The sequence below is a fragment of the Biomphalaria glabrata genome, chromosome 11 (assembly GCF_947242115.1).
Source record: "Biomphalaria glabrata chromosome 11, xgBioGlab47.1, whole genome shotgun sequence".
Lineage (NCBI taxonomy): Eukaryota > Metazoa > Mollusca > Gastropoda > Planorbidae > Biomphalaria > Biomphalaria glabrata.
In genome coordinates, this window is record NC_074721.1 from 27,984,577 (window position 1) to 28,009,974 (window position 25,398).

At 32.3% G+C, this 25,398-nt stretch overlaps 1 protein-coding gene and 1 long non-coding RNA gene across 3 annotated transcripts in view; one reads left to right on the forward strand and one right to left on the reverse strand.

The window, feature by feature from the left end:
• LOC106051752 (nose resistant to fluoxetine protein 6-like) overlaps positions 1 to 14,489 on the forward strand; it is a 32,756-nt gene extending 18,267 nt beyond the window's left edge. The window contains exons 12-15 of the mRNA XM_056005037.1: positions 5,582 to 5,708; positions 5,855 to 6,041; positions 9,867 to 10,009; positions 14,325 to 14,489. Of these exons, the coding sequence (XP_055861012.1) occupies positions 5,582 to 5,708; positions 5,855 to 6,041; positions 9,867 to 10,009; positions 14,325 to 14,447 (580 nt within the window). The 3' untranslated portion in view covers positions 14,448 to 14,489. The remainder of the gene's footprint in view (positions 1 to 5,581; positions 5,709 to 5,854; positions 6,042 to 9,866; positions 10,010 to 14,324) is intronic.
• Positions 14,490 to 18,754: 4,265 nt separating this feature from the next.
• LOC129921829 (uncharacterized) lies at positions 18,755 to 24,540 on the reverse strand. Of its 2 annotated transcripts, XR_008773811.1 has the most exons (7): positions 23,145 to 24,533; positions 22,728 to 22,796; positions 22,311 to 22,469; positions 21,464 to 21,561; positions 20,648 to 20,719; positions 20,272 to 20,365; positions 18,755 to 19,798 (listed from the first exon to the last, which is right to left on the reverse strand). It is a non-coding gene; the product is annotated as an uncharacterized LOC129921829 (long non-coding RNA). The 2 variants fall into 2 exon arrangements; XR_008773810.1 differs by having other exon boundaries at positions 21,464 to 22,469; positions 23,145 to 24,540.
• Positions 24,541 to 25,398: the final 858 nt, after the last annotated feature.

Genomic DNA, 25,398 nt, shown 5'->3' on the forward strand with positions numbered 1-25,398 from the left:
TATTTTTGTTTCGCTTTTCCAAAGCAGATGGCAGTTTTTTTAGATTCTCGGTAACCAAGTATGTAAAGCTATTGTTTTAACCTCCCCCGGCAATTCATACTCATATAAGGGATGAAGGCTATATTATTAGCCTGTTTGATCGTAGGCTGGTGAATATATCAAAATAAGCTTCCAAAAATCTTTAGAAAGACTTTCCAATGACATTCATATTGTTAGCTGTTAAATAAAATTAAAAAAGGAGGTGTTTCAACGATAATAATGAATTTAACACATTCCCCTGTAGTGCACAAGGCAAAATCGTAATAAGAAATATCATGGCCGTAGCCCCGCATCCGAGCACTATTTCTGGTATTGAAAGCCAACAAAATGCATATTCTGAGGTATCTACAGTGCATTATCTTGATGTTAAAAAGTTTTATTTCAAAAACCTAATGTGCTATTCTTACTGACTTAGACCCTCTCGCGCTGTTCGGCGCATTTTCCGACAAGCTGTTTCCGCAACTCTTATTTTGCGTAATTCATTTTGTAGGAGAACATGTTCCGCAAAACCTCATGTGACGCTCTGTCACAACCTTACTAATTGTTCGACTCCCAGTTCGGCATATGACTTCTTGGATTTAGACCCGATCTGTATAACTGACTCCTAAAAGCTGTCTTAGCCATCTTCGTTGAGCCACAGCTAGTGTTTTTCAATTTTGGCAGAAGACTATTCACACTTAATTAATGGAGCCCAAGCCACTGGTAGAAATTTGTAACCTTTCTTGACTAAGCTCTTGGAATTTCATGCCTGTATTTCGCTTTACATTTTATATCGAAAAGGAAAGTTTTCTCGTCAAAATCATCTGTTGAGGGGTTTTAAACTAAAAAATCTATGGAGTTTTTTTTTTTAAATCAAAAACCCATTTAGCTACGGTCATAGAATTTGTTGACTGTAGTTTGCTTTAAAATAATATTGAAGAGAGAGGTTTTTTAACTCAAAACGCTCTGTAGGGGAATTTTAAACTCAAAACCATCTGGAGTGGTTTTCAATTTTAAAAAAGCCACCTGGAGGAGGGGGATTTAAACTCAAAACCCCTCATTAGCCTAGCTACGCTCAAAGAATTTTAGTGCGTAATTTGCTTTTTTATATTTAAGAGGTATTTTTTAGTATCAAAACCCTCTGAAGGGGGATTTAAACTCAAACCCCCCTTTGGCTACGCTCATAGCATTTTGAGTGCGTAATTTGCTTTTTTTTTAATATTGAAGAGTGTTACGTTTTCATATTGGATGAGACTCTTTAGACATGAAAACGACAAATCACAGTTTATAAATACTTTAATCTTTATTAATACTGAAAACACTTTCTTGTTCATATTCCTCCATTTTTTGTTCTCCCTCCTTTCAACACGCAATCGCACCATTTCACATTCACACTACGATGCGCACGTAACACCCCCCCCCCCCCCTGTTTAACAAGTTCGATGCACATCGAACGTCCAAAATACAAATCACTGAATATATTATCAGACTATTCCAAGTTAAAAAAAAATTGGTAACATATAAAACCATAATGTAATAACTAAACAAAATCAAACACAATGTCATGTTAATACCAATACAATCCCAACATGTAATAACAATTATATTCATCACAATAATAACTGTTATTATGAGCAATTGAAACCACTTCTGTTAACATTTATCTATAAGTAATCATATTTCTATCAATACAACTCCCCACTCATAATTGTATGCCTGTACAAAACACCATCATTCCAGTCGTACTCAAATAGTTAACAAACAAAGTCTATCTTGCTCCATGCATATTGTAACAACAATATTCAATTCATTACACATATATTTATTCATTGTAGAATAGAACAATAAATAATGTCCATCATTCCTACCTTTTCTAATCATATCTATATAATTCTAACATTATTGACATGCCATCGTTTCCGCTTCCCTCCTTTGCAATGATGTCCCATTGTGATTCTACTACCTAATGATCTAGCTGTACTGTTTTCTAGGCTGCTAATATCCCTCTCTTTTTTCGTATACGCCTCTTCACTATTGTACCTTGAATCCTTAATTCTAATTCACTGTTGACACTGTCTTCTAATATGCCCCCTTCTCCCACAATTAAAGCATAAGATGTATGGATTTGTACGTCTGTATGTGGGCTTATATCGCTTTCCCTGTACCACTGATTGCCTTACTTTACTTTGATTTGGACCCATTCCTATTGCATTGCTTTCTACCTTATCTGTTAATTCTTTCTTCTCGTGCTCTCTGCTACCCATGTCATCTGATGTATGAGATCTTATGTCTTCTTCCACATCCCCATTTCTACCTCGCGTAGACTTTATCCCATAATATTTCTTCCAATTCTCAATCTCCCTTACTGAACATATTTTCACCCCATGAATATTCCCAATAATTAAATCTATCTCACCCTGATCTACAACACAAGCTTCCACTGTCCCCTTAACATACGGTGTGTCTATACTAACTTTAGAAATAGGTAATTGTACAATATTCCCATTAAACATAACACACTTCCTAGATTCGCCTGTATATTCATGGTCTTCCACTAAATTCTTGTTCACTCCAATAATAGTGCTCCCAGTATCCCTGATGGTCTTGGCTGCCTTGTTCCCTACGAATGTCTGAAAAACCTCCAATGTTCCAGTATCAGATGACAATGATAAGCCTTGCTCTATTCTACCTTTCTCCCAGTCCTTTCTTTCCTGTCTGTTTCCTTGATATCTTCCGTTGCGGCTATCATTTTGTCTTTCATATGTACCACTTCTATACTGTCTATCCTGTGCCTCCCTTGTTCTGTGAGAGTTATTCTGTGTCTCACATGTTCCGTTAAAGGCAACTATTTCTTCTATATCACTGCCTCTAGATAATTTCTTCTCGGGATGTGCCACTTTATAAGCCCTTATCAGTCTTACTATGTCTTCTATGGATTTCGGTTTCCTCTCCAACAGAAATATTTTTAATTCCTCCTGACACTCGTACATCACTTTGTCCAGCATGAGAAATGTCTTAAGACTGTCAAAGGTTTTTCTACCTCAGCGGTTTCTATCCAGTTATCGAAATGGCTGCTCATTTTGTCCAAGAAGGTCTGCGGGTCATCCTCTGGTTCTATCTCACAATTAACAAACTGTTGGAGATAGAAAGCTTCTGTTTTCCCGAAAGTTCTAAGTAGTTGTTCTTTCACAATGCTGTAGTTACCCTGGTTCATACATATTTTTGAAGGCACCTTCGCTGTAAATGATCTCGACAATAAGAATGTCCATTTGTCTTCAGGGTACTCCAGTTCTCTCATTTCTATCTCGAACTTCTTCAAAAAAATGTCTATGTCCATTTTGTCTTCGTTGAATATCAAACCTTTATATTTTGCCAGTTTATTCCCTGTAGAGTCACTCTTTCTTTTATCATTCTCTTTTCCTTGGTCTGTTTTTAACTTTTCTCTGCTGTCTCTTTTTCAAATGCTAATCTTTCTCTTTCAATGGCGACCAATTCATTTTTCTTTTCCCTTTCAATTGCTACTATCTCCTTATCCTTTTGTCTTTCTCTTTTGTCCTCCTTATCTAATCTCTCCTTTTCTTTTTCTCTTTCTCTTTTGTCCTCCTTATCTAATCTCTCCTTTTCTTTGTCTCTTTCCATCGCTAATCTCTCCTTTTTTTGTCTCTTTCCATCGCTAATCTCTCCTTTTCTTTTTCCCTTTCTCTTTTGTCCTTCTTATCTAATCTCTCCTTTTCTTTGTCTCTTTCCATCGCTAATCTCTCCCTCTCCATTAACTTTTCTTGTACGTATTTTCTTAGTTCTGCCCCTTCAAGCTCCAACAACCTTCCCTCTTCCTTCAACGCTGCTACCTCAGCCTTGTCCGCCATAGTTGATTACTAATAATATCGAATCGAATGTTCTCCTGTCTCTAGATCTAGACTATACTATCTCTACTGTCTGCTGACAGGAGATCCCCTGTGAATAGAGGGATACGTGGGTTACCTTTGCGTTGGGCGCCACTTGTTACGTTTTCATATTGGATGAGACTCTTTAGAGATGAAAACGACAAATCACAGTTTATAAATACTTTAATCTTTATTAATACTGAAAACACTTTCTTGTTCATATTCCTCCATTTTTTGTTCTCCCCCTTTCAACACGCAATCGCACCATTTCACATTCACACTACGATGCGCACGTAACAAAGAGGTATTTTTCAGCTTCAGACCCTGCTGTCAGGGGGTTTTAAACTCAAAACCTCTTTGACTACGCTCATAGATTTTACAGTGTGTAATTTGCTTTTTTTTATATTGAAGAGGTACTTTTTAGCTTCAAATCCCAACTAGAGGGGGTGGGGGTCAAACTCAAAACCCCTTTGAGAATTTTGAGTATGTAATTTCCTTTTTTTATATTGAGAGTTGGGTTTATCGTAATTTTTGGAGGCGGTTTTAAAGTCAAAATTTTCCTTAGCTGTTTTATTGGAATTTGGGGATTGTCATTTGCATTTTTTTTAGTTTTGTTTATAGAAGAGGGGGATTTAACTGCAAAACCCCTGGTAGAAGGTTTTAAACTCAAAACGCCTGGTAGGGGGTTTTAAACTCAAAACCCCCTGGTAGAGGGATTTTTATCTCAAATCCCCCTGATAGTTTTTTTTTACTCTAAACCCTCTGGTAGGGGGTATTAAACTCAAAACCCCATGTTAGAGGGGTTTTAACTCAAAACCCTATCGGCTGTGCTGTGGTAAGTGATGATTTAGTATTAAAATCTCACCTAAAATGAACAAAATGAAAGCAAAAAATCCGTCACTGAATTCCGTTACCCCCCCCCTTTTTTGGGGAGGGAGATTTTATCTCCCCCCCCCCCGTGGCTACGCCCATGATATATATATATATATATATATATATATATATATATATATATATATATATATATATATATATATATATATATACAGAGAGAGAGAGAGAGAGAGAGAGGCAATTTACTATAAATACATATTGCAGAAGTTAAACTACTACTTTTAATATTTAATATTTTAATTTTTTTTTTATTAACACAGATGTAATTTATTAGCAATAACATTGTGGTGTTTTCTAACGGTGCTCAATGTGCGCTAAAGGATAAAGCACAAAAACTGCGTTTAGTATAGGAGCATGAAGTGACCTAATTTATTTTAAAATAAAATCTTGACTATGACTGGTAATTCAAAGAAACACAGCTATTTTTATAGTCCTTTATTTGCAGAATAAGAATCTGCTTTCAGTTTTTTTTTGTAAGTTAAACCGTCACCAAAAAAAAAAATAAAATACAAATTTGACCTAGTTCCCAAATACGGTGTGCCTAATATAAGAATCTACTATATATGTCTTTAAGAAACACATCTATTACAAATGCGAGTCCTCTGACATTTCTTCCGTTTATGTTTTCTGTTATGTTTTCATGTCAAATCTCCATAACATGTCTCGTTGTTATGTCTTTGTCTTGTCTGCATGTTGCTACAGCAAAGTCAGTTCTCAATGAATCGTTTCCCTAAGTTGTCTCACTAACTGACTAACAGATCATTATAATTACTGTTTATTTACAGGAATAGTCCACTAGACTACGAGACCTACTATTATATGGCACCTTATTGCCGACTAGGACCATTCGTAACTGGAATATTAGCGGGTTATATCCTTTCCTCAAATAATGGACGCGTTTCTATGAACAAGGTAAGAAAAATAGTTTGTACATCAAAAATATGAAATCTGATAAAAGAAATATATCTTTTTAAATACTCCCTTTTTAAACAGATGTCTGTTGTTGTTTTTTTTTAAATCTGTTTAAGTTCATGCAGATTTTTTGTATTATTTTACAGCTAACTCTAGTTTTCGGATGGTTATTCTGTTGTGTATTCAGTGTAGCAGTTGTTTATTTTGAAAGCAACTTGAAAGAAGAGAACCTGATTGGTGTCTATCCTGCTGCAATCCACAACGCTGTCTCTAGGTCTGCCTGGGGCTTGTGTATGTCATGGATTATAGTAGTTTGTTCTTCTGGATATGGAGGTATGCATAATGCAATGTACCTCAAAAGTATCATTTAAATGTAAAATATAACCGATTCATTTATGAAATGTAATATGTAAAGAGTAGACTTACGCCATGTTATATAATGACCAACTTACGTCCTCAGGCCATATCAAGCAGGTGACGCTGTACGAAACCAGCGCCATTGTAATATTGGTCCACAATACAAAATGAAGCGTTAGAGACTTTTTTTTTTGGCATATTCAACTTTTTTTTTTTCTTGGAACGACCCGTGACACGCGTATCTTCAACAAAGTAGGGCACTACCGAATAATGTATATAAGCAAGGGCGGACTGGCTATATGGACAAACAAGCTAATGCCCGGTGGGCCGGTAGCAAATGAGCCAGTGTGTTCGCGACCAAAGAAAAAAAATTCAATGCAGACAACTGTAAAAAAAGTGACAGCAACAAGACACAAAGCCCCGAAAACGTTTTCTTGTGTTTTGTTTTATTCTTATTACAATTAATTTTGTTTTAAATTCAACAAGAATATAAAAAAAAAATACACTATATCATTTGCAAAACGTTAGACCGTACTTTCTGCTATGCACGAGCGGCATGGAATTGCTTTGATGTCTTCGAGGTTGTGTTTGGCCTAATCAATTTGCTGGTCGGCATGGGCCTTTGATGGCACTCCCATTTGTTTGTTTGTTTGTTTTTTGCTCCTTCCCTCCCCCGACTTTTAATGGTTCCCATTAAATTTAAGCAAAATGAGGGATGAGAGAGGTTAAGTTAGAAAACATTGATATAACGCAGCAAAAAAAGAAAAAAAAGAAATAAAAAAAAAAAAAAAATAGGCTCGTAAACAATACTTAATAGAAATTAACTTTAACACATACACAGAACTTATTCACAGCTCAATATGGGTATAAAGCTCTACTTTCTGCGATTTGAAAAGAAAAAAGTTTCTTTTTGTTTATTTTTAATAACAGATCTAAAAATAAGGCTTACAAAAAATATTTAATTTAAAAAAATCAATTTTTATACTATTATGATTAACGGCAAACTTATGCTTAGTATAAAGTAATTAATGATGAAAATTATTACAATAATTACAATAATTTATCAAACGCTGTCACATCCGATATTTATTGAAAGGAGATTTATATTTTAAATAATGGGTATAATGGGTATATTCCTATACAAATCGCGTTTTTGAGAATGTTCTAGGAGGAAGAAAGAGCTTTTCACATTAAGTAAGTGTCTGTCTAACCGTTCTGCTTTCTCTCATATTTTAATGGAATGGGTTGTCTGAGTCAGCCAGGAAAACTAATGATTTAGCATATTTTAAGTCACTGATCAACATGCATGACTAGATTGGCACATAAGATGCGTAAGACGTAACAGTCATTACATTCTGATCATTCATTCTTTCAAAGTTTTTTTCTACCCTAGAATACTCTCCTTCTATAATTAGTGGAAAGACAGTACACACCGCCAAGGGACAGCTAGGGAGTCCGGGGAAGTGCTGTGAGCTCCCCTCAGTTGAAGAAATGTATGTTATCTATAAGTAATACAAAAAAGCTTTAAACTCATTTGGCTTCTATTGTATTGTTTTAGTTTTCAAACAACATACTTGTATAAATAGAATACATTATGTAATCCTACGAATGCATACATTCAGTTTTCGATGCGTTATCAAACTTTATATATTTTGTAGAGAGTTAGGCTTACACCTATAATATAACACATGGGCGTAGCCGGGAGGGGAGAGTCTTCAAACCATCACTTGCCTAAGACCTCATTGTCTGAAAGGGAAACTGCCCAGAGCAGATTTGGTTTTTGATTTTTTTTAGCGGAAGAGTAGCAGGCTAATTGCACAGTAGATACCTGCATTTTTAAAGCTTAAAATAACGGAAGTAATGATTGGTTCCGGGGCTTCGCCCCGAACCCAACTGGGTGGAGCTCACAGTACTTCCCCGGACTCCCAAGCTGTCCCTTGGCGGTGTGTACTGTCTTTCCACTAATTATAGAAAGAATGAAAGATCAGAATGTAATTAAGATTAATTACATATATACACACACTAATATATATATATATATATATATATATATATATATATATATATATATATATATATATATATATATATATATATAAATTGCAGAGTGGGGTAAAAATTCCCCCTCCCCCAACGAAAATATATGACATGCCATTTGTTGGCCGGTTCATATGATAATGCCCGGGCTGATTTTGATACCCAGTCCGCCACTGTATGGAAGGCTTCAAACTTCTGAATATGTGTTAAAAGATATTCTATATTTATATTATTTATTTTTTGAGATTTATATTGTATCTAGTCTAAAGAAAAGCTTCCGATTTTTTTTATTTTTTTTTATGAAAGTAAAATCCCTGTAATATTCCAGTAATTAAATGTCTTAGTCGGTAATAAACTACAATGCTAGATCTCGTAAACAAATGCACTTTTTCAGTCAATAGACAGTTCTGATAATTATGTTTCTTTGATGTGTAGTGAGACGCCAAAGGTAATAATTGGTAGCAATATTTATTGGTATTTATTTTTCTTGTACCAAACTATTTGCAAATTTCTTTAAAGTCCTGTTCTAATGAGAGAAATTCCTTTTTATCGAACATGTTTCTTTGGTTCTGTGTGTACACTATGGATGTAAATTTGTAGTTATGGGAAAGGCCAAGTCAAAGAAGATATCTGGTGAATGTAACGAAGATGTGACGATAAATAAATACACACTCGGATTTGTTTCAGTCTTGAACTTAGGTTCCACAGCATCAACATCAGCACAACAGTTTGGCTCGGGACAACGGCGACAACTTAGTAAAAAAAAAGCTAATCGGCATCATGAAGCACGCTTCTTTTTCTTCATTCAGTTCAACATAAGCCTATAGTCATATGGGGAGGGAACTTCTAACTATCTCTCATCCTAAACTAGAACCGGTTCTGACGTAAAATGGTGAAGCAAAATAGCAGGAGCATTTTTTTAAGAAAAGTTCCCCGGACATGCTACCCTGCCTTATAGTTAAACCCGGGTGGAAACGATCGTAGGAGGAAACGATTAGGCTAAAGGGTAGCAAAACAAGACTCCCTTGGGGTTGCCTAAGGGGGTGAGAGAGCATTCTCTTTGCACTATGCGGAGTTGTAAAAAAGCTCCGACAACCTTGTCACAATCCAGGCGCTGTTCCTCAAGGGGCCGTTACATAATAATGGTGTTTCCCGCATGGTATGCCTGGTATAGAAAAGAAAAATGGTGGGGGTCTTAGTAGACCCATACGGTGCTTCCTGCCGCAAGATTGACCCACTCGCCAGACAAATCAGTGTACACTGTTTTCATACAGGCTGGTGAGAGGGAGCTCTTGTTCACTTTTGCTGGCCCAGAGTTCTAAGAGCCGAAGGCTGAACTCCACCTGAAAGTTTAAGAAGAAAAAGAAGAAGAAAAGTAACTTTTATATTTTTAACTTGAATTCATGATATCCTTTAGTGAGATGAATTTTTAAACATTTATTGTCGTTAAATAAAAGGCAATAAATTGTATATTTATAATATATATATATATATATATATATATATATATATATATATATATATATATATATATGTATATATATATATATATATATATATATATATATATATATATATATATATATATATATATATATATATATATATATATATATTTAATGTATATTTCCGTATTTTATTTCTTTCTTTGGATTGCATATATATATTTTAACGATACTTTATTGAAAATATATTTCCTAACGACATTTTATTAAAAATATTCACTTACACAAATACATATTTTTGAAAATGTTTATACCTCAGGGCCCTTGAATTCCTTGCTTTCCTGGTCGCCTTTTACTGTAATGAGTCGTTTGTCGTACATGGTCTATCTCCTACATTCTAATGTTGCATCCATTTTCTTCGGTAACTTGGACAACGTTCTAACATTTAGCAGCTTGATTTTTGTAAGTATAATAATCATTTTGCGTACATCCATGCCAATCACAAATACATACATTCATTGTCTCAGAAAGCCTCTCTGTGGAGAATTGTCTGATACCAAAACCACCACTCAGTTTAACACTGAACAAATTGTCTGAACCAAACACCTTCTTTAAGATGTAAAGAAAAAGATAAAATGTGTAATGTCAGAAGTTTAAAAGTGGACACACGCTTTAACAAACAATACAACACAATTCTAATTTACAGGCAATGTTTATAAAGGTTTTATAACTTAAAGAAAACATACAGTAGATTTTGTTTCTTATCTATTAGAAATTAAATGCAGTTCCTTCATGTCTTACTACGTATAGTTACAATATAATAGTTTTGTGACCTCGTTCAGTTCATGTACCTAAAGTGAACACATTATTTGTTTTTTTAGTTTCAAAAAAAGTATAGATCATTTTGACTAAAAGATAAGCGCTTTCTATCGACAAAATATAATTTATGACAGCCTTTTAGTTATCTTGATTAACCATAAATATTGGTTCTAGATATTTTATTTTAAACTCACACACAAATAAATTTTAAACATAGTCAACTTTTGTAAGAAATAAAATAAAATAAAAATAAATAAAAAAGGGTTTTTATATGAACATATAGATTATATTAATTACATTAAAATATTTAGAAAAGTCATAAAATTATAGCTACATCAGGATAGCAGACTAAAAATTAAAGTAGCATATACAACAATAAACCATAAATTTCAAATACAAAACTAATCCTAACACAATACTCAGGAAGATTTAAACATAAAGGCACATAAACTTTTCTATATTCAAAAACAATTTAGTACAAATAGTCTTTCTTCCCTACTGCTATTAGATCATGGAATGGGTTGCCCGAATTAGCCAGAAATACCAACGTCAGTTGTTTTGCTCCTTCCCCCCCCCCCGTCCTTAGATGATTCCATTGACGGTGTTACCAAAAAGAGGGATGAGGGAGGTCAGTTAGAAAACATTGATGTAACGCTGAAAATAATTAGGCTTGATAATAGAATAAGCTTTTTAAAAATGCTTAGTAGGAAGTAACTTTAACCATTAGCCTCGAAATTGTAAACCACCCAACTTATTCACAGCTCAGTATGGGAGTTATTCGTTCTACGATTTGTAAAGACAAAAGTAAACTAGTCAGTCTAAAACAACTGCTAGCCTTTCCTCGTTTTTACCTTGGAAACACACTCATTCTTTCTATAAAATAAAGGCAATCTATATAACCACAAACGCAACAAATAAAGTGTTACGAACCAGATTCGCACATTAACAGGTCCAAGCAAAAACAATAATGCATAGATTATAAGTTATCGTGGGATTAATACTATCTTAAGAATAGGACATGCATATCAAGAGAGGAAGAAGAACAAACAAAATACAAAATAAAAAAATAAAACAATGAAACAAAGCTTTTCTAAGGGAAACAAATCAGCCCTTATAACTATATTTATCAATACTGTAGAAGTTATTTTGTTAATATTTTATATGAAACAAAACAATGAATTATAAACTTGATCTGAGAATTCGAATGGAGGGTGCAACACAAACAATAATTCTTGGGGACTAAATGCTACACATTTAGCAATATCTGTGTATACTGAAAAACGACTTTTCCTTGTTAGTATCATGCTACACATTTAGCAATATCTGTGTATACTGAAAAATGACTTTTCCTTGTTAGTATCAGACAAATTAATAATATCTACGCCAATGAATGATTGTGCAACGTTTAAATTTAATCCGGGAACAAATGATCGAGAAATAACGTGTACACACTTGTTTTATCAGACTGAGTTGTATATAAGCTTTGTATAAATAGTATGATTGAATGTCACCTTTTTTGACTGGGACTCAGGTATAGGTTGACTGTCTCGTGTATTTTAAACATGCCTTTTAGTAATGTCACGTTGTGCTGTGAGATGGTGAAGTCTGAAGTCTGTTCAGAGTTGTCTCGTCAGAGATTAGTGTTGTGCTCAGCGTGAGCACACTTCAGCTGTTAGGTAGGTAGTGGTGAGGTAACGAAGCCTTATGCCTTCTAATGTGAAAGTGTAGCCCCTAAGCTGTAGTCTAGATTGCTGCTAGTTTGTTCGTGGATAGGTTTCTTCGCTCTCGACTGATTGACTGAGAACTGCTGGTTAGTTAAGGTGAATGATTCCAGCTCCGTTCGCCTTAGCCTGGCACCTCCGTGGAAACGTCAACCCAAGGAAACGAAAAAAGAATGAGAGCAAACATGTCTCCCAGTGAGCTACGTCTGTATGCTCTAGCGAGTGTACCTGCACGTGGTGGGGAGGTGAGAAAGGCTTGCTAACCAGTCCAAAACCCACCGCTTCATTCCCCAACGGGTTCATACGGGTAGTGATGGTTCACCAGGGTTGCGGTAGCGCATTATAGGCAAATAAAAGGCCCCCCGTGAGCACGACCTCCGGTCTTTTATGGGACAGGGGAACACATGCTGCTGGTTCATGGGACCGTGTCCTAGGACATGACTGATGTGATTAAATGATCATCTAGTCGCAATGGAATCTAGACAGAGGGGCTGGTGAAGAGCCGCTTCCTCATCCTGGCCACGGGAACTAATCCTTTCCCGGGTCACATAGTTCATAAAGAGGATGCGGTCATCTCGAACTATACGTGGACATCCATACGGTTAGTTAAAAATACAAACACGACATTCCTTAATTAGTAGATGTAATATAAGATGTAAAATTGAACAGAAATAATCATTTTTCCTTGTTCATTAGTGAGTGCTGCCCCTTTAAACTAATCAAAATGCATATAAACAACTTTTCAAAACTCATATTAGTATAAAACCAAACCTAATGTGAAGGTAGCATTCGTAACAAGGGCGCAATTGTGAAAATAAACAAAGTGGACCATTATACAGGGCTATGTCTCATATAATTTTAACCGTTAGACCTAGATGCCTATCGAAAGGTGATCTGAGACAATAGTTGGTTAGCAGGGGGTGAGAAACGGCGTTTCCACCAACTTAATCCAAATGCTTATTAAATACGTTTTAAAATACATATTAATTTCTTTTAAAAATACATATAAGAACCATATTGGGACGTCTCATTTGTTTTAAATTCAGACCAAGGGCGTAAGTTTGGAAGGAAACAGACTAGGCGTTATTAAAGAATTGTGTCCCTTGGGATCCTGTGCACTGCTATAAACAGAAGAATGCCTAGAGACAGGGGTGGGTGAGAAGTGGTGAGAGAGTGAGGGAGCAAAAGTGTGAGAGACAGAGAGAGAGAGTAAAAGTGAGGGAGAGGGAAAGAGAGAGACAGGGAGAGAGAGCAGTCACAACAATGACATACAGGTAAAAAGACTGGTTCTAAAAGACAAGTCAGTAGATATATAGAACAGAATCTGTTCACTGTCTTTCTTGAACATTTCTTTGTAAATCTGACTGATAACAATATCTTACAATGACATACCCGTCAATGTTGGCTTACCATCGGTTTCTATGTCTTTCTTCTCTTTCCTAATAATGTTCCCAAAAGAAAGATCTTCGAAGGCTTTGAGGGCCTTGTGAAATCACTACAATTAAGAAAGTATAATATAATTAAAAAACTAATTTATCCAGACCCTTTGCAAGCAGGCCACTAGGGAAATGTACTTAAATAATGCAATTTATTTTAATAATTTCAATAACACTGTCCAGAATCGTACAGTCTTCAACAGCACTTACACAGTTCGAAACAATTGGGAAACACAAAGGAAACTTCAGACTAATGGGCTCCTTAATCATAGCCAAATTCTGGTATGCTTGGAATCTTGGACGCTAACTGCAGAACTAGAAAAGGAGATTCCATCAATGTAGAAACTGAAGGAAAATAGACCAAGAAGAATATAAAATCATTAACAATTATATAAGATGTGAACATATCTAAATGGTATACAAGCACACATATACTAGTATAGTAAAGCAGATTTAAAGTAAAACAAAAGTAAAGTATTTCTTCCAGACCTTGCCACCTATAAATTAGATGTTCAAATACAATTGGACTTATTTAGAACGCCATTTTTTTTTTAACTATACACAAAGTCTCCTTTAAAATTGTACTTTCAGCGCGGCTTTTTTTTTATATTTATCATATACATCTAACATCCATTATTTTTTAATAGCAAAATCATTACTCTATAATTTGTATTAAGAAGATATTGCCTTTTTTTTAAATTAAAAAAGTATTTTTAATTACATTCTAGTTTCTAATGTAAGATCATTGTCAAAAGACACAAACAATAATTAGTTTTAAAATAAGCTTCTTTTTTATTTCAGTGGATGATTTATTCCTGCCTCTTGATGGTCACTTGCATTGTTTCATTTATTTTTGTACTTGTGATTGAATCTCCAATGTCTGAGCTAGAGACTATACTGTTTAAGCACCAGAAGAAATATTGATTCAATACAATATATATTTTATTCTCTCTATCATCGTATATATGTGTGATGTATACACATGATGTATATGTATATGCAAAGAGAGAGAGAGAGAGAGAGAGAGAGAGAGAGGGAAAATCTAAGAAGGTTTATATATAACGTGTTGTTTGTTTACGATTGCTGAATGAGGTCCATTGTCTAATTTGTTCGTCTCAGTAGCTGTAAATCAATGCGTTAGTGCTCACCATGTGTGGCGGTGGTGCAGGAACACACTTATTAGAATAAGTAGCTGTGATAAAACTGCTATTAGAATGTAGATAAATATCATATTAGCAAAAAGATATCAACTTTTGGCAAACACAACAATAAGAACAAATATTTATACAAATACTATTCAATTCATTTATCAAAACATATTTTTACAAAGTACATATCAACTCACTCTGTCTATCTGTAAGTCTCGTAAAAAGTTTCAACATTTTTTTGGGTGATAGTAAAACTTGCAAAATTATTCACTGTAGCTAATAAACGTGAATCAATTTTTAAAAAATGTTAATTAGTAAATTAATTATTAGTAATTATTTTTTTAAGTCGAACTAAGGAAAACAAATGTAGACAGAGTAATAAACTCTTGCTTGGTTGTCCCTCTCTAATCAGTTACAGACTTTTGAGACATTCTAGTGACTTTAACCTTAAAGAGTTTCAATCCAAGAAAGCCCGATAAAATCAAATCAATCATTGCCAAAGTTTTAAACGTTATAGATCTAGATATTCAATATTTTCAGAAAGAACATCCAAATGAAATTATATCAAAGACAAATGAGAGATAAAAATGGAGAAAAAAGGTTGACAGATCTTGTGTAGTGCTCCAACGGTCCAGCAGATCAAAGGATAGGTGCAAGTTAATGCAAAGTTAGATGTGAACCTGGCTTAACTAGTTCCCATTTCAGACCCTGTGGTCTATAGTGTAAAGTTCATCTGTTTTGTGGCCTACGGTTAATGAGGGTGTCATGTAGCCAGCACAACGACCAACCGCCTTTACTTTTCCCCAACTAATGTCAGGTACCCATTAGAGCTGGTTAGACTCGGAGGCGCCCAAGGATTTAGAAGTTGAAAATCCCAGTCTTCACTAGGATTCGAATTCAGGACCCTCGGTTCGGAAGCTAAGCGCTTTACCGTGCCTCTCCTGGTCTTCACTTGATGTAATTGTTTTAAAAATGCTCAATCTCTTTTTCGAATTCTCAGATACAATAAATTAAAAAAAAATTTCAAGAAAATAAAGTTTATAAGATTACTATTCGTTTTAAATTAGGTCTAAATTATAATGCATAATAATTAGCTTTTTCTCTTTAAAAAACTGCTTGCATAACTGATCTTAAAAATTAGAAGTTTCGCTTTCAGGAAAAAAAAAGTAGCCGTTGCATCAGAACTTTTAATGGTCTAAAATATTGTGATGTCGGATTTTCAATATCTTTTCTAGTTTACGAGATCTAAACGGGATGGACGGACAGATGGACAGACGGATAGACGGACAGACATTTCGCACAAAACTAATAGCGTCTTTTCCCCTTTCGGGGGCCTCTAAAAATCTATGGTCATACATTAAGTCTAAGAAAATGGAAACAACAGGCATAGCGCCATTAAAAGATGAACATAACATAATACATGTTACCCCCCTATTTAAAAAAGGAGAAAAATCTGACCCAGGAAACTACAGACCAGTATCACTTACCAGCATCACATGTAAAATCCTAGAACATATAATATGTAGCAACATCATAAACCACTAACAAACATAATGTCCTCACACCATACCAATATGGCTTTAGGAAATATAGATCATGTGAAACACAACTAATAGGACTATTGATGATTTTTCAAAAGGTTTAGATAATAGTGAACAAATAGATGATATCTTACTAGATTTTTCTAAGGCTTTTGACAAAGTTCACCACCATAGTTTGCTTAAAAAATTAAAATATTTCGGCATTAGTGGTCCACTGCATCAGTGGATTAAAGATTTTCTGATAGGGAGAGAACAAACTGTAATAATAAATAGCTCTAAATCAACACCGATAACAGTAAACTCAGGTGTACCTCAAGGAACAGTCTTGGATCCACTACTATTTTTAATTTACATAAATGATTTACCAAATTGCATTACTTCAGGAACAAAAGTCAGATTATTTGCAGACGATTGCATAATATATAGAACAATAAAAACAACACAAGACACAGATATTTTACAAAGAGAATTAGATGAATTACAGAAATGGGAATCAAATTGGAGCATGTCTTTCCACCCAGAAAAATGTCAGTTGTTAAGAGTAACAAAAAAAACTAAAACAAATTAACTCCACTTATCTTATTCATGGCAAACCAGTAACACAGACTAAAAACGCAAAATACCTAGGTAAATGTAAAACTCTCATGGAATCCTCATATTGATGAAACTACAAAAAAATCAAACAAAGCATTAGGATTTATTGAAAGAAATTTCTATAAATCAAATAAGAATATAAAACTAAAATGTTAATAATCTTGGTTATTCCAATAATAGAATATGCATCCTCCGTTTGGGGCCCCTCAACTCAAGAAAACATTTAGAAACTGGAACAGACAAACAATAGAGCAGTGAGATATGTAGCCAAGCCAAGTACAGGCGTACTTAGCCTATTTTGCCACAAAATAGTTATAGAATCTTCAAATCTAGTATGATAAGTATCTAGATCTAGACCTAGCTAGATATAAATCTATTATATAATAGTAGTAAGTAGTAGATGTGGAGTCAATATCCATTAGAATAAGTATGTCATTAATGATTAAATAAGTGATGACCAGTGATGTTTAGTCAATATCCATTAGTTGCATTATATTAGTCTAATATTATGACTTATCTTAATTCACTTAAATAGTAAAAGTGAAATTAATGTCTAAACATATAAACATATGACACTTTAAATTACTGCCACCTAGCCTTAGCTCGTTATAATTATCAAAGTTACAAGGGTCTTGTGATGACTGTTAATGCCTTTACTGAAGCTACCAGATATCTATTACAAAATGGTGTAAAATATGTACTTAGCAACAGATTTTGCCAAGATCCCCTTAAAGAACATGTTGGTAGGCATAGGTGTTTAGGCCACACAAATGAAAATCCGAATTTGTGGAGTTTTCGTTACCAAGAAAAAAAACTTAGAAATTTAACACTGTTTTTCAGCCACGGGGAAATGTCCAATCATACGACAATGAAATGAATAGCCATTTAAGTTGTAGTCCACTAAAAAAGAAAAGAAAAATGGACAAGTCTGATTTAAATTAAATAACTTTTTAATTAAGTGTAATTTGATAAGTTGATTTAGTAAATTACATAGCTGCATTAAGCGTTACACATACCAGTATATATTTATTTTCATACACATTTGTCAGAAATGCACACACACAGCATGATTGATTTTTAATGTACTTTTATCTCATAATATTTTTTGTATGCGTTTCACATTATCATAGTTATACTCCTTCTTAAAATTAAGAACATAAATGTTGAGTTCAGATCATTGTTATTAACTTTGGCTTTGTTTTGTGTCATTTCCATAAATTAAATTTATTGACTTAAATAACACAGTTTTAAATTCTCTTGTAATAAAAATAACAAAAAAATAATTATTATTAAATAACACTAATGTCTATTTTTCCTGATCAAAATTTATTTTGAATTTTTTTTTTTTTGAATTTTGAATTTGTTAAACAATATATGTTCATGATTTGCTAATCAACATACTTTTTATAAAAAAAAATGTAATAGCACACTGTGAATTTAACTTTAAACAATTTTAATACAACAATAAATCAGTTTTAAAGTGTCACTATTTATAGCCCATTCATTTATTTATTTAATGTCAGTTCTAATTTACATTGCAACATGACATACAACTAAGTACATCACATTAATAAAGTACAGACTAAATTTATCCAATGGCATACATGATACTTTAAACAATCAGTTTAAATAACGATGAAATTTAGAGTTTTAATTTACAAATTATTGTCTTGAAACAATAACTTATTTGAATAACACTTGCTTGTCTAAAAAAAAAAACGTAGTGTGAAAACATTAGGTCTGTAAGAATTAGATCAAGAACTGAATTTGTACAATTTGCAGATGATTACAATTAATTGAACAAAGAAAATATAGAGAGAGATGACTTACATAACTATGAATCAATATGAAGCATGTTTTCAACAACAAAAAAAGCCAAAAAATAGGATTAGCCAAATATAACTTTTATTATATATATATATATATATATATATATAATCTTATTCATCAATAATAATGGCAATGTATTTTATTCAAAGTTTAAGGATGACTGATGTGTTTCACATCATTTTGCAAGCCCAATTGCAACTTTTATGTTTTTCCACATTTGATGCAGACAAATCCATTGTCCACCATGGGGGACACTATATATTAAAAATTTAAAAAATGAACAATAATTCAGTGTGATGAATTTAATAGTCCAAAAATATACATCTAGCATCAGGATAAAAATATTGAAAAACACATTTGATCATCCTGGTTTATTTGTGTTCACTTGCTTTAGCCTTTTCCTCAAACCCTTTTCTTTGTATGATATTTGTTTTTGATTTCTATAATTATCTAAAAATAATTTGCACTTTCTGTGAACCCTAATCTTGAAGAAAACTTTTAAAATTAGTTTTAAAATAAACATTTTTTCTGAATGTTCAGCCAGTGATTGTTTGCATGAATCAAAATAGCATTTTACAATCTCTATATTATCTACACACATTTTTAGAAACTTATCAAAACTGAAAGATGATTCAACAGGTTTGGGGAAAATAGTTAGAAAAATTGATTTTATTTTTAAATGTACTTAACTCAGATCTAATATAAATAAGGCTACCTCTGTTAAGAACACTTGTGAGGGATTAACTTTCACTTTCTTCTAAATTAGTTTGAATAAAGGAATTTAGTATACTTAATTTAATATGTTTTTTGATATCATTTTCATTGTCCCTGCCCACTTGACTTTTTATTCTAAAAAGAATGCACCCCCAAATATAGTTTAAAATGTCTTTATCTTTGCATTTTATGTCCAAACTTTTTTCAACCTGTTTTATTCTTGTGGGCTCAGCATAATAGTTGTCTACTATAATTTCAAACAGGTTTAGACAAAAAAATGAAAGCCAAACCTTGTGGCTGGATAAATGAATAAATATTAATAGCATTTATAGAATATATAACTAGTTTAAATTAGTCCATGACTTTTCTTTCACAACTTGTAGTGATCTACTTATTGGCACTAAGCAGGACTCCAGGAATCTCAGTTTTTCATCTTACAGCAAGTTATCTATGTAAAAAAAAATATTATGTAATTATCAAGTTGTCATTCTTAAAATATCTCTACCTAAAATGTACAGGCATTGGTTCTTAGTTACAATTATTACTATAAATGAAGACAAGTATTTAGTTAATTAGATTTACATTTCATTTATATAAAATTAAATTTGAAATTCCACCCTGGGAAAGTACTGTATTTGTCCGGGATGTGGGGTTGTCTATGAAGATTTGATTTGTGAAATTGTGAACATATAATATTTATAAAAGATTTTTACTAAATTATTACATTTTTACTAACTTTACTATTTTAACCGTGAATAGACCTTGCTTTTAAAAATTTAACTGAATGGAATTTAGCCCTTGTGATATAAAGGGAGAGTAATCCTTGAATGATTACAGGCATGACATGGCATAAATTGTGCCAATGTGCAAAAATATCTAACTCAAACAATTATATTTAAAATTTTACCTCATTATTCTTACCTTGAAGAGTTGCAATTAATAAGCAACTACTTTCTGGGAAGCAATTGTCTTCCATTATTTTTGCACATGCATTTTTTTGCATATCCAGTGAAAACTGAAATGATAAATTTGGCATATTGGTTAATATCTTTTTTAAGCTAAACAAATTTATATCAAACATTTTTTAAATGAATACAACAGCAAATATATTATGAATCCATGAAAGGTAAATGAGAGCTAGAGTTTTATAAATACAGAATTACATTGATAACTTCCATCCCAAACATTATAATATATATATAGGCTCTGTATACATTTCTTGAGCAAGAAGTACACAAATTTCATTTGTTGATACACAAAATGTATAGTACAAATGGTGTCAAATATTAAATCTCACCTTACTAAATGTAGCTGGATTAGTTTTTATTGCACATTATTGCTTTAAATCTGCTCTTGGCTCATTGTTTTCCTAGAGACAGAAAAATACAAAAAAAAATATTATAATTAGATCATTTAGATAATCTAAAAAATAATAAAGCATAATATTTATCATAGCACAATTTAAATAATTGGTGTTTTTATTACTATAGAATTCTAAATGTACAGTAAGTATTACATAAATATAGTGCTAAATTGTTTGCATGGCTTCAATAGCATTGATGATATTTAGTTTACTTTTATATCATTTACTAGTATTACTATTTCATTGACTAAGGTTTTTTTATTGTCAAAGAGGCATAAGTGCATGTACTAGTTCCTGCAATTTGATGAAAAATAATAATTAAATTGTGTGTAGTCTATATACAAATGTTTATAAGAGATCACAGCTTAGCTTAATTTACTTAATTTCAAAAATATGATTCTGTGTTCTGACTCTACTCTAAATAAATTATATTTTATTTTAAGAATGCAAAGTTGGAAATTCTGTTCTGATGAAAAAAAAAAAATTAAACTAAAGTAGATGTTTATGGTTCCATTTCAAAATATATTTTAAATTTTGTATTTATTTTTAAATTATTTATTCATTAAAAATTAATTGTTCATTGACATTTACTTGAAGTAAAGATCAAAAATACAAATTCAATACATGATCAGCTCTCAATTCATGCAGATCACAGCCCGTCACTTAAATGTATTTACTGTCAATTCTACAGACTATTCATTTCAAAATGTTGCTTTAAATTGTTATATGACACAATCAAAGTACTGGTACCTCACATTGATGTAGGCCTAAAGCAGCTGAAATAATGACAAATTTTCATTCACCAACTTGTACTGTCATTTATTATCAGACGTGTTAAAACTAATGACCTGTATATATAAATGAATAAGCAGGAGCATCAACAAATCTCAAACAATAATTGTCTACAGAAAAACTTTATTCTTATTTAAACAATAAACATTTACAATGTATTTAAACAAGTTAATTTATATACAAATCTGTATGGCCTAAAGATTATAGCGTATTTTGATGTGTGAATACCAAGTTACATTATTACATGAAAATAGTGTACTCATTTTTAAAATATTCTGGGTAATAAAAATTAAAAACTAATATACAATAAAATTGAAGCATTAGTCAAATAAAAAAAAATTCATTTTAGATTTATGTGAACTCTATGCTTATAAAAAAAATCATTTTGAAATTAATTAAAACAAAAATAATTTTAAATGATTCTTTAGTCAATGGAATGATAGCAGCAATTATTTAACAATTTCATGATTATCCATTCATTTCAATATAGTTATAACTGAAAAATAATTCATATGGTTTAGATACAAGCATTTGAAATAATGATTATATTTTTTTTTTATTTGCTTAATTCAAATCTAGTATAAACAAGATTTCCTCTGTCAAGAAACTTATGAGGGAACAACATGCATGTTTTTCTCAGTAAAGGGAATTAAGAATATTTAATTGATGTTGCTTTTTTTTTGCCAACATTTTCAACCTTCGCACCAGGTTTTAGTTTTTAGTTTTAAGGAGAATGCACCATATTTTATATGTTTACTTTTGTTAGATTCTTATTTTAATTTTAAAAAAGTAAAATTCCCCTTACATATCTTGCAATCTATGGAGCAGATGATATAAAGTTTATCAGTTTCTGTGCCCCACGGTTAGCGAGAGTGTCATGTACCCAGCACTACAACCATTTTACTTTCTGGTGGTGCTATGCAGGAGTCCAAGTATGTCATCTTTTCTCATAACAGAAAGTTATCTAGTTACAAAAATAAATAAAAGGATTTAAAAAAAAAATAAAAAAATATATGTGACATATGTGTTGACCATGCTAAACATATATATGTTATTAAGTATACCATAATTATATAATTTTACTATTCTAAAAATAGCCTGTACCTAAAAGGAGCTACTGCGTTAATGTGTAGACATGGCCCTGACCTTAAAGTTATGAATTATTACTATAGGTGAAGGCAGATATTCAGTTAATTTGTTGGGAAAAATTGCAGTACCTTACCTTTAAAAGGTGCAACCAATCATTGACTTTTCAGGAATGCATGCCTTTTTTTTGCATTTCCAAACATAACTGTAATTATACAATTAGGCATATTGGCTAATTTCTTTTGAAAACATTAAAATTTTAAAATACTTTTATTTAATTGAACACATTGTTGTATCAAACATACAAATTATCAGACATATTTTTGCCTAATTTCATCTAACAGTTTATTGTAAAGGAATGGCCTGCACAACAGCCAAGGTATATTAGGCATTCATGAAAGATGAATTTGCTTAAGAGTGTTATAAAAAAAAAAAACTAGAGAAAAATGTTAAATTCCATCCCAGATATATGGATGTTGCTTGACCATGAAAATCGCACAACTCATAAAACATATATTAGATAACTAAAATAAAAATTGTATAGAATACTTACATTAAATATTGAATGGATGCCAATATTATTAATGTCTGCCCAGAGAGTAGAAATAGTATAAGTATGATCCTTGATCAATTTTGGTACATCATCAGAACTGATTGCCATGGTTCTACTTGTTAATAACTGAAACAATTACAAACATTTTTTTTATTTATAATTTAACACAGACTAGAATAGAAATGTTGTCAGGAAAAATACCAATGGTTAGAACACACCTGATGATACTTTTGTAGCCTTATTACAGGTTAAAATGCACCAAAACTTCATTCATTAAATCTGATAAGAAACATATATGTATCACACAAGTCCAAGTTGATCAGAGTGTCATAGCAGATAACTAGATATGTGAGTTTTATATTAAAGTACTGAATTTCAGAGGATAGATCCAACTTGACACCAGATCATTTATTATTTCATGAACTCATATGTCTAATGAATTGGGTCTAGGCATGGCATGGAAACTATTATTAAATGTATATGGGGTGTAGGCGAGGCATGGATTATAAGTTGTCTTGTATAGATTAGATTGGATAAAACTTCCCATCGAAGGTAACTTTTAATAATAGATCTGGATCAATTATAAATTTATGGGATCTAGGCCTGCATAAATTTTATATTTTATTTATATATTTTAAGTACATATATAACTAGTCTAGATTCTATAGTTATATCTTAATAATAATTTTTGTAAATGTCATATAATATCTCAAATATTAAGTGTAGATTAGAAACAGAGTACTAATAGACTCTTGCCTCGTCGGGCCTCTCAAATCAGCTACAGACTTTAGAGACAATTTAGGAAGGTGAATTTCGATCCAATTCCAAGATCTACAATCTACATGGTATAGTCTAGTAGCATACATGTAGCTAGAGACGCTAGATCTAGTCTAGAAGGCTGATCAATTAAAATCAATCATTTCTAAAGTTTGTAAAATTATAATTTATATATAGATCTAATCTATCTATTTATAATATAGAAATCTATGTCTACTTTTTATTTAAAATGATATGGCTGATGATATTAAATATTTTAATTGAGACATTGACATACAAGTTACAAACATACAAAGTAATAAAATAATTAGATCTTATACTAACTTATAGACTCTACTTATACTGTATTGTATTAAACCTTCGAGTTTAAGTTCCACTATCTTGACTTGACTATATTGACTAAAAAGGGCACTATGATTATAGATCTAGATTATTATCTATGAAGTATGATGACACTATGATGAAGATGATTATCAACTGGTAGATCTATAAGTATAATCACTGCATTCGTTTCATTCACTGTCTGTATCAATAATCGTGTGATGTGAAAGTGAAATCTAGATCTATATAGAATTGATAGATTATAGATCTACTATTAAAAAGTATTATTATATATATCTAGATTATATACTAGTCTAGAATGTTAATTATGATCTAGGTTCACAGTCAGCAATAAACAAACAACAACCAATAGTGTCATGGCGGAGAATGATACTTTATTATATTGAACGCGTGCACCTTTGCGCACCATATCAACATCCCCTTTTCTTTAAAAAAAAAATAAAAAAAATAAAACATTTCGGGGAGTATCATAGAAAAAAAATAAAACAAAACCACAACATAAACAACTAAACATAACATACATGTATACGCTTCAATCAATATGAAACATATCACATTTAAAAATCAACATTCAATAGTTCATTAAGACACATAGTCATTGAATCTTGTCGGTTTCTTCAACTGATCCCTTGGTCGCAGGGAATGATGAGTTGATGAGTGGCGAACGTGTTGATCCTGAGTTCTATTGTCCTGTATGTTGTTATCAGTATCGGGAAATATATCTTCTTCTGTTTCTCTGTTCGGGTTAATATGTACTCTGTTTCTTTGGTACACTGCACCATTGTCACCTCGAATAATGTAAGCTCTCTGATTGACTTGAGACTGGATTCTTCCACGTCTCCATGTAGGGTCATTAGGTGATTGGAAATAGACCATCTGTCCAGTTTTCAGCTGACTTAAATTTCTTGACCTCTTATCATAAGATGTTTTTACACTCATCTGACGTTTTTCTTTCCTTCTCATAATGTTCTCTTGACATGTAGAAATCTTAATGTTACTCCTTTTGTTTGGTATCAGTGTTCGAGTCATCCGACCAAAAAACATCTGAACTGGGCTTAGATTTCTGTCTTGCCTTGGAGTATTTCTAAATTCCAGAAGAGCTTCATAAGCATCTGACTTTGATTCTCTAGATTTC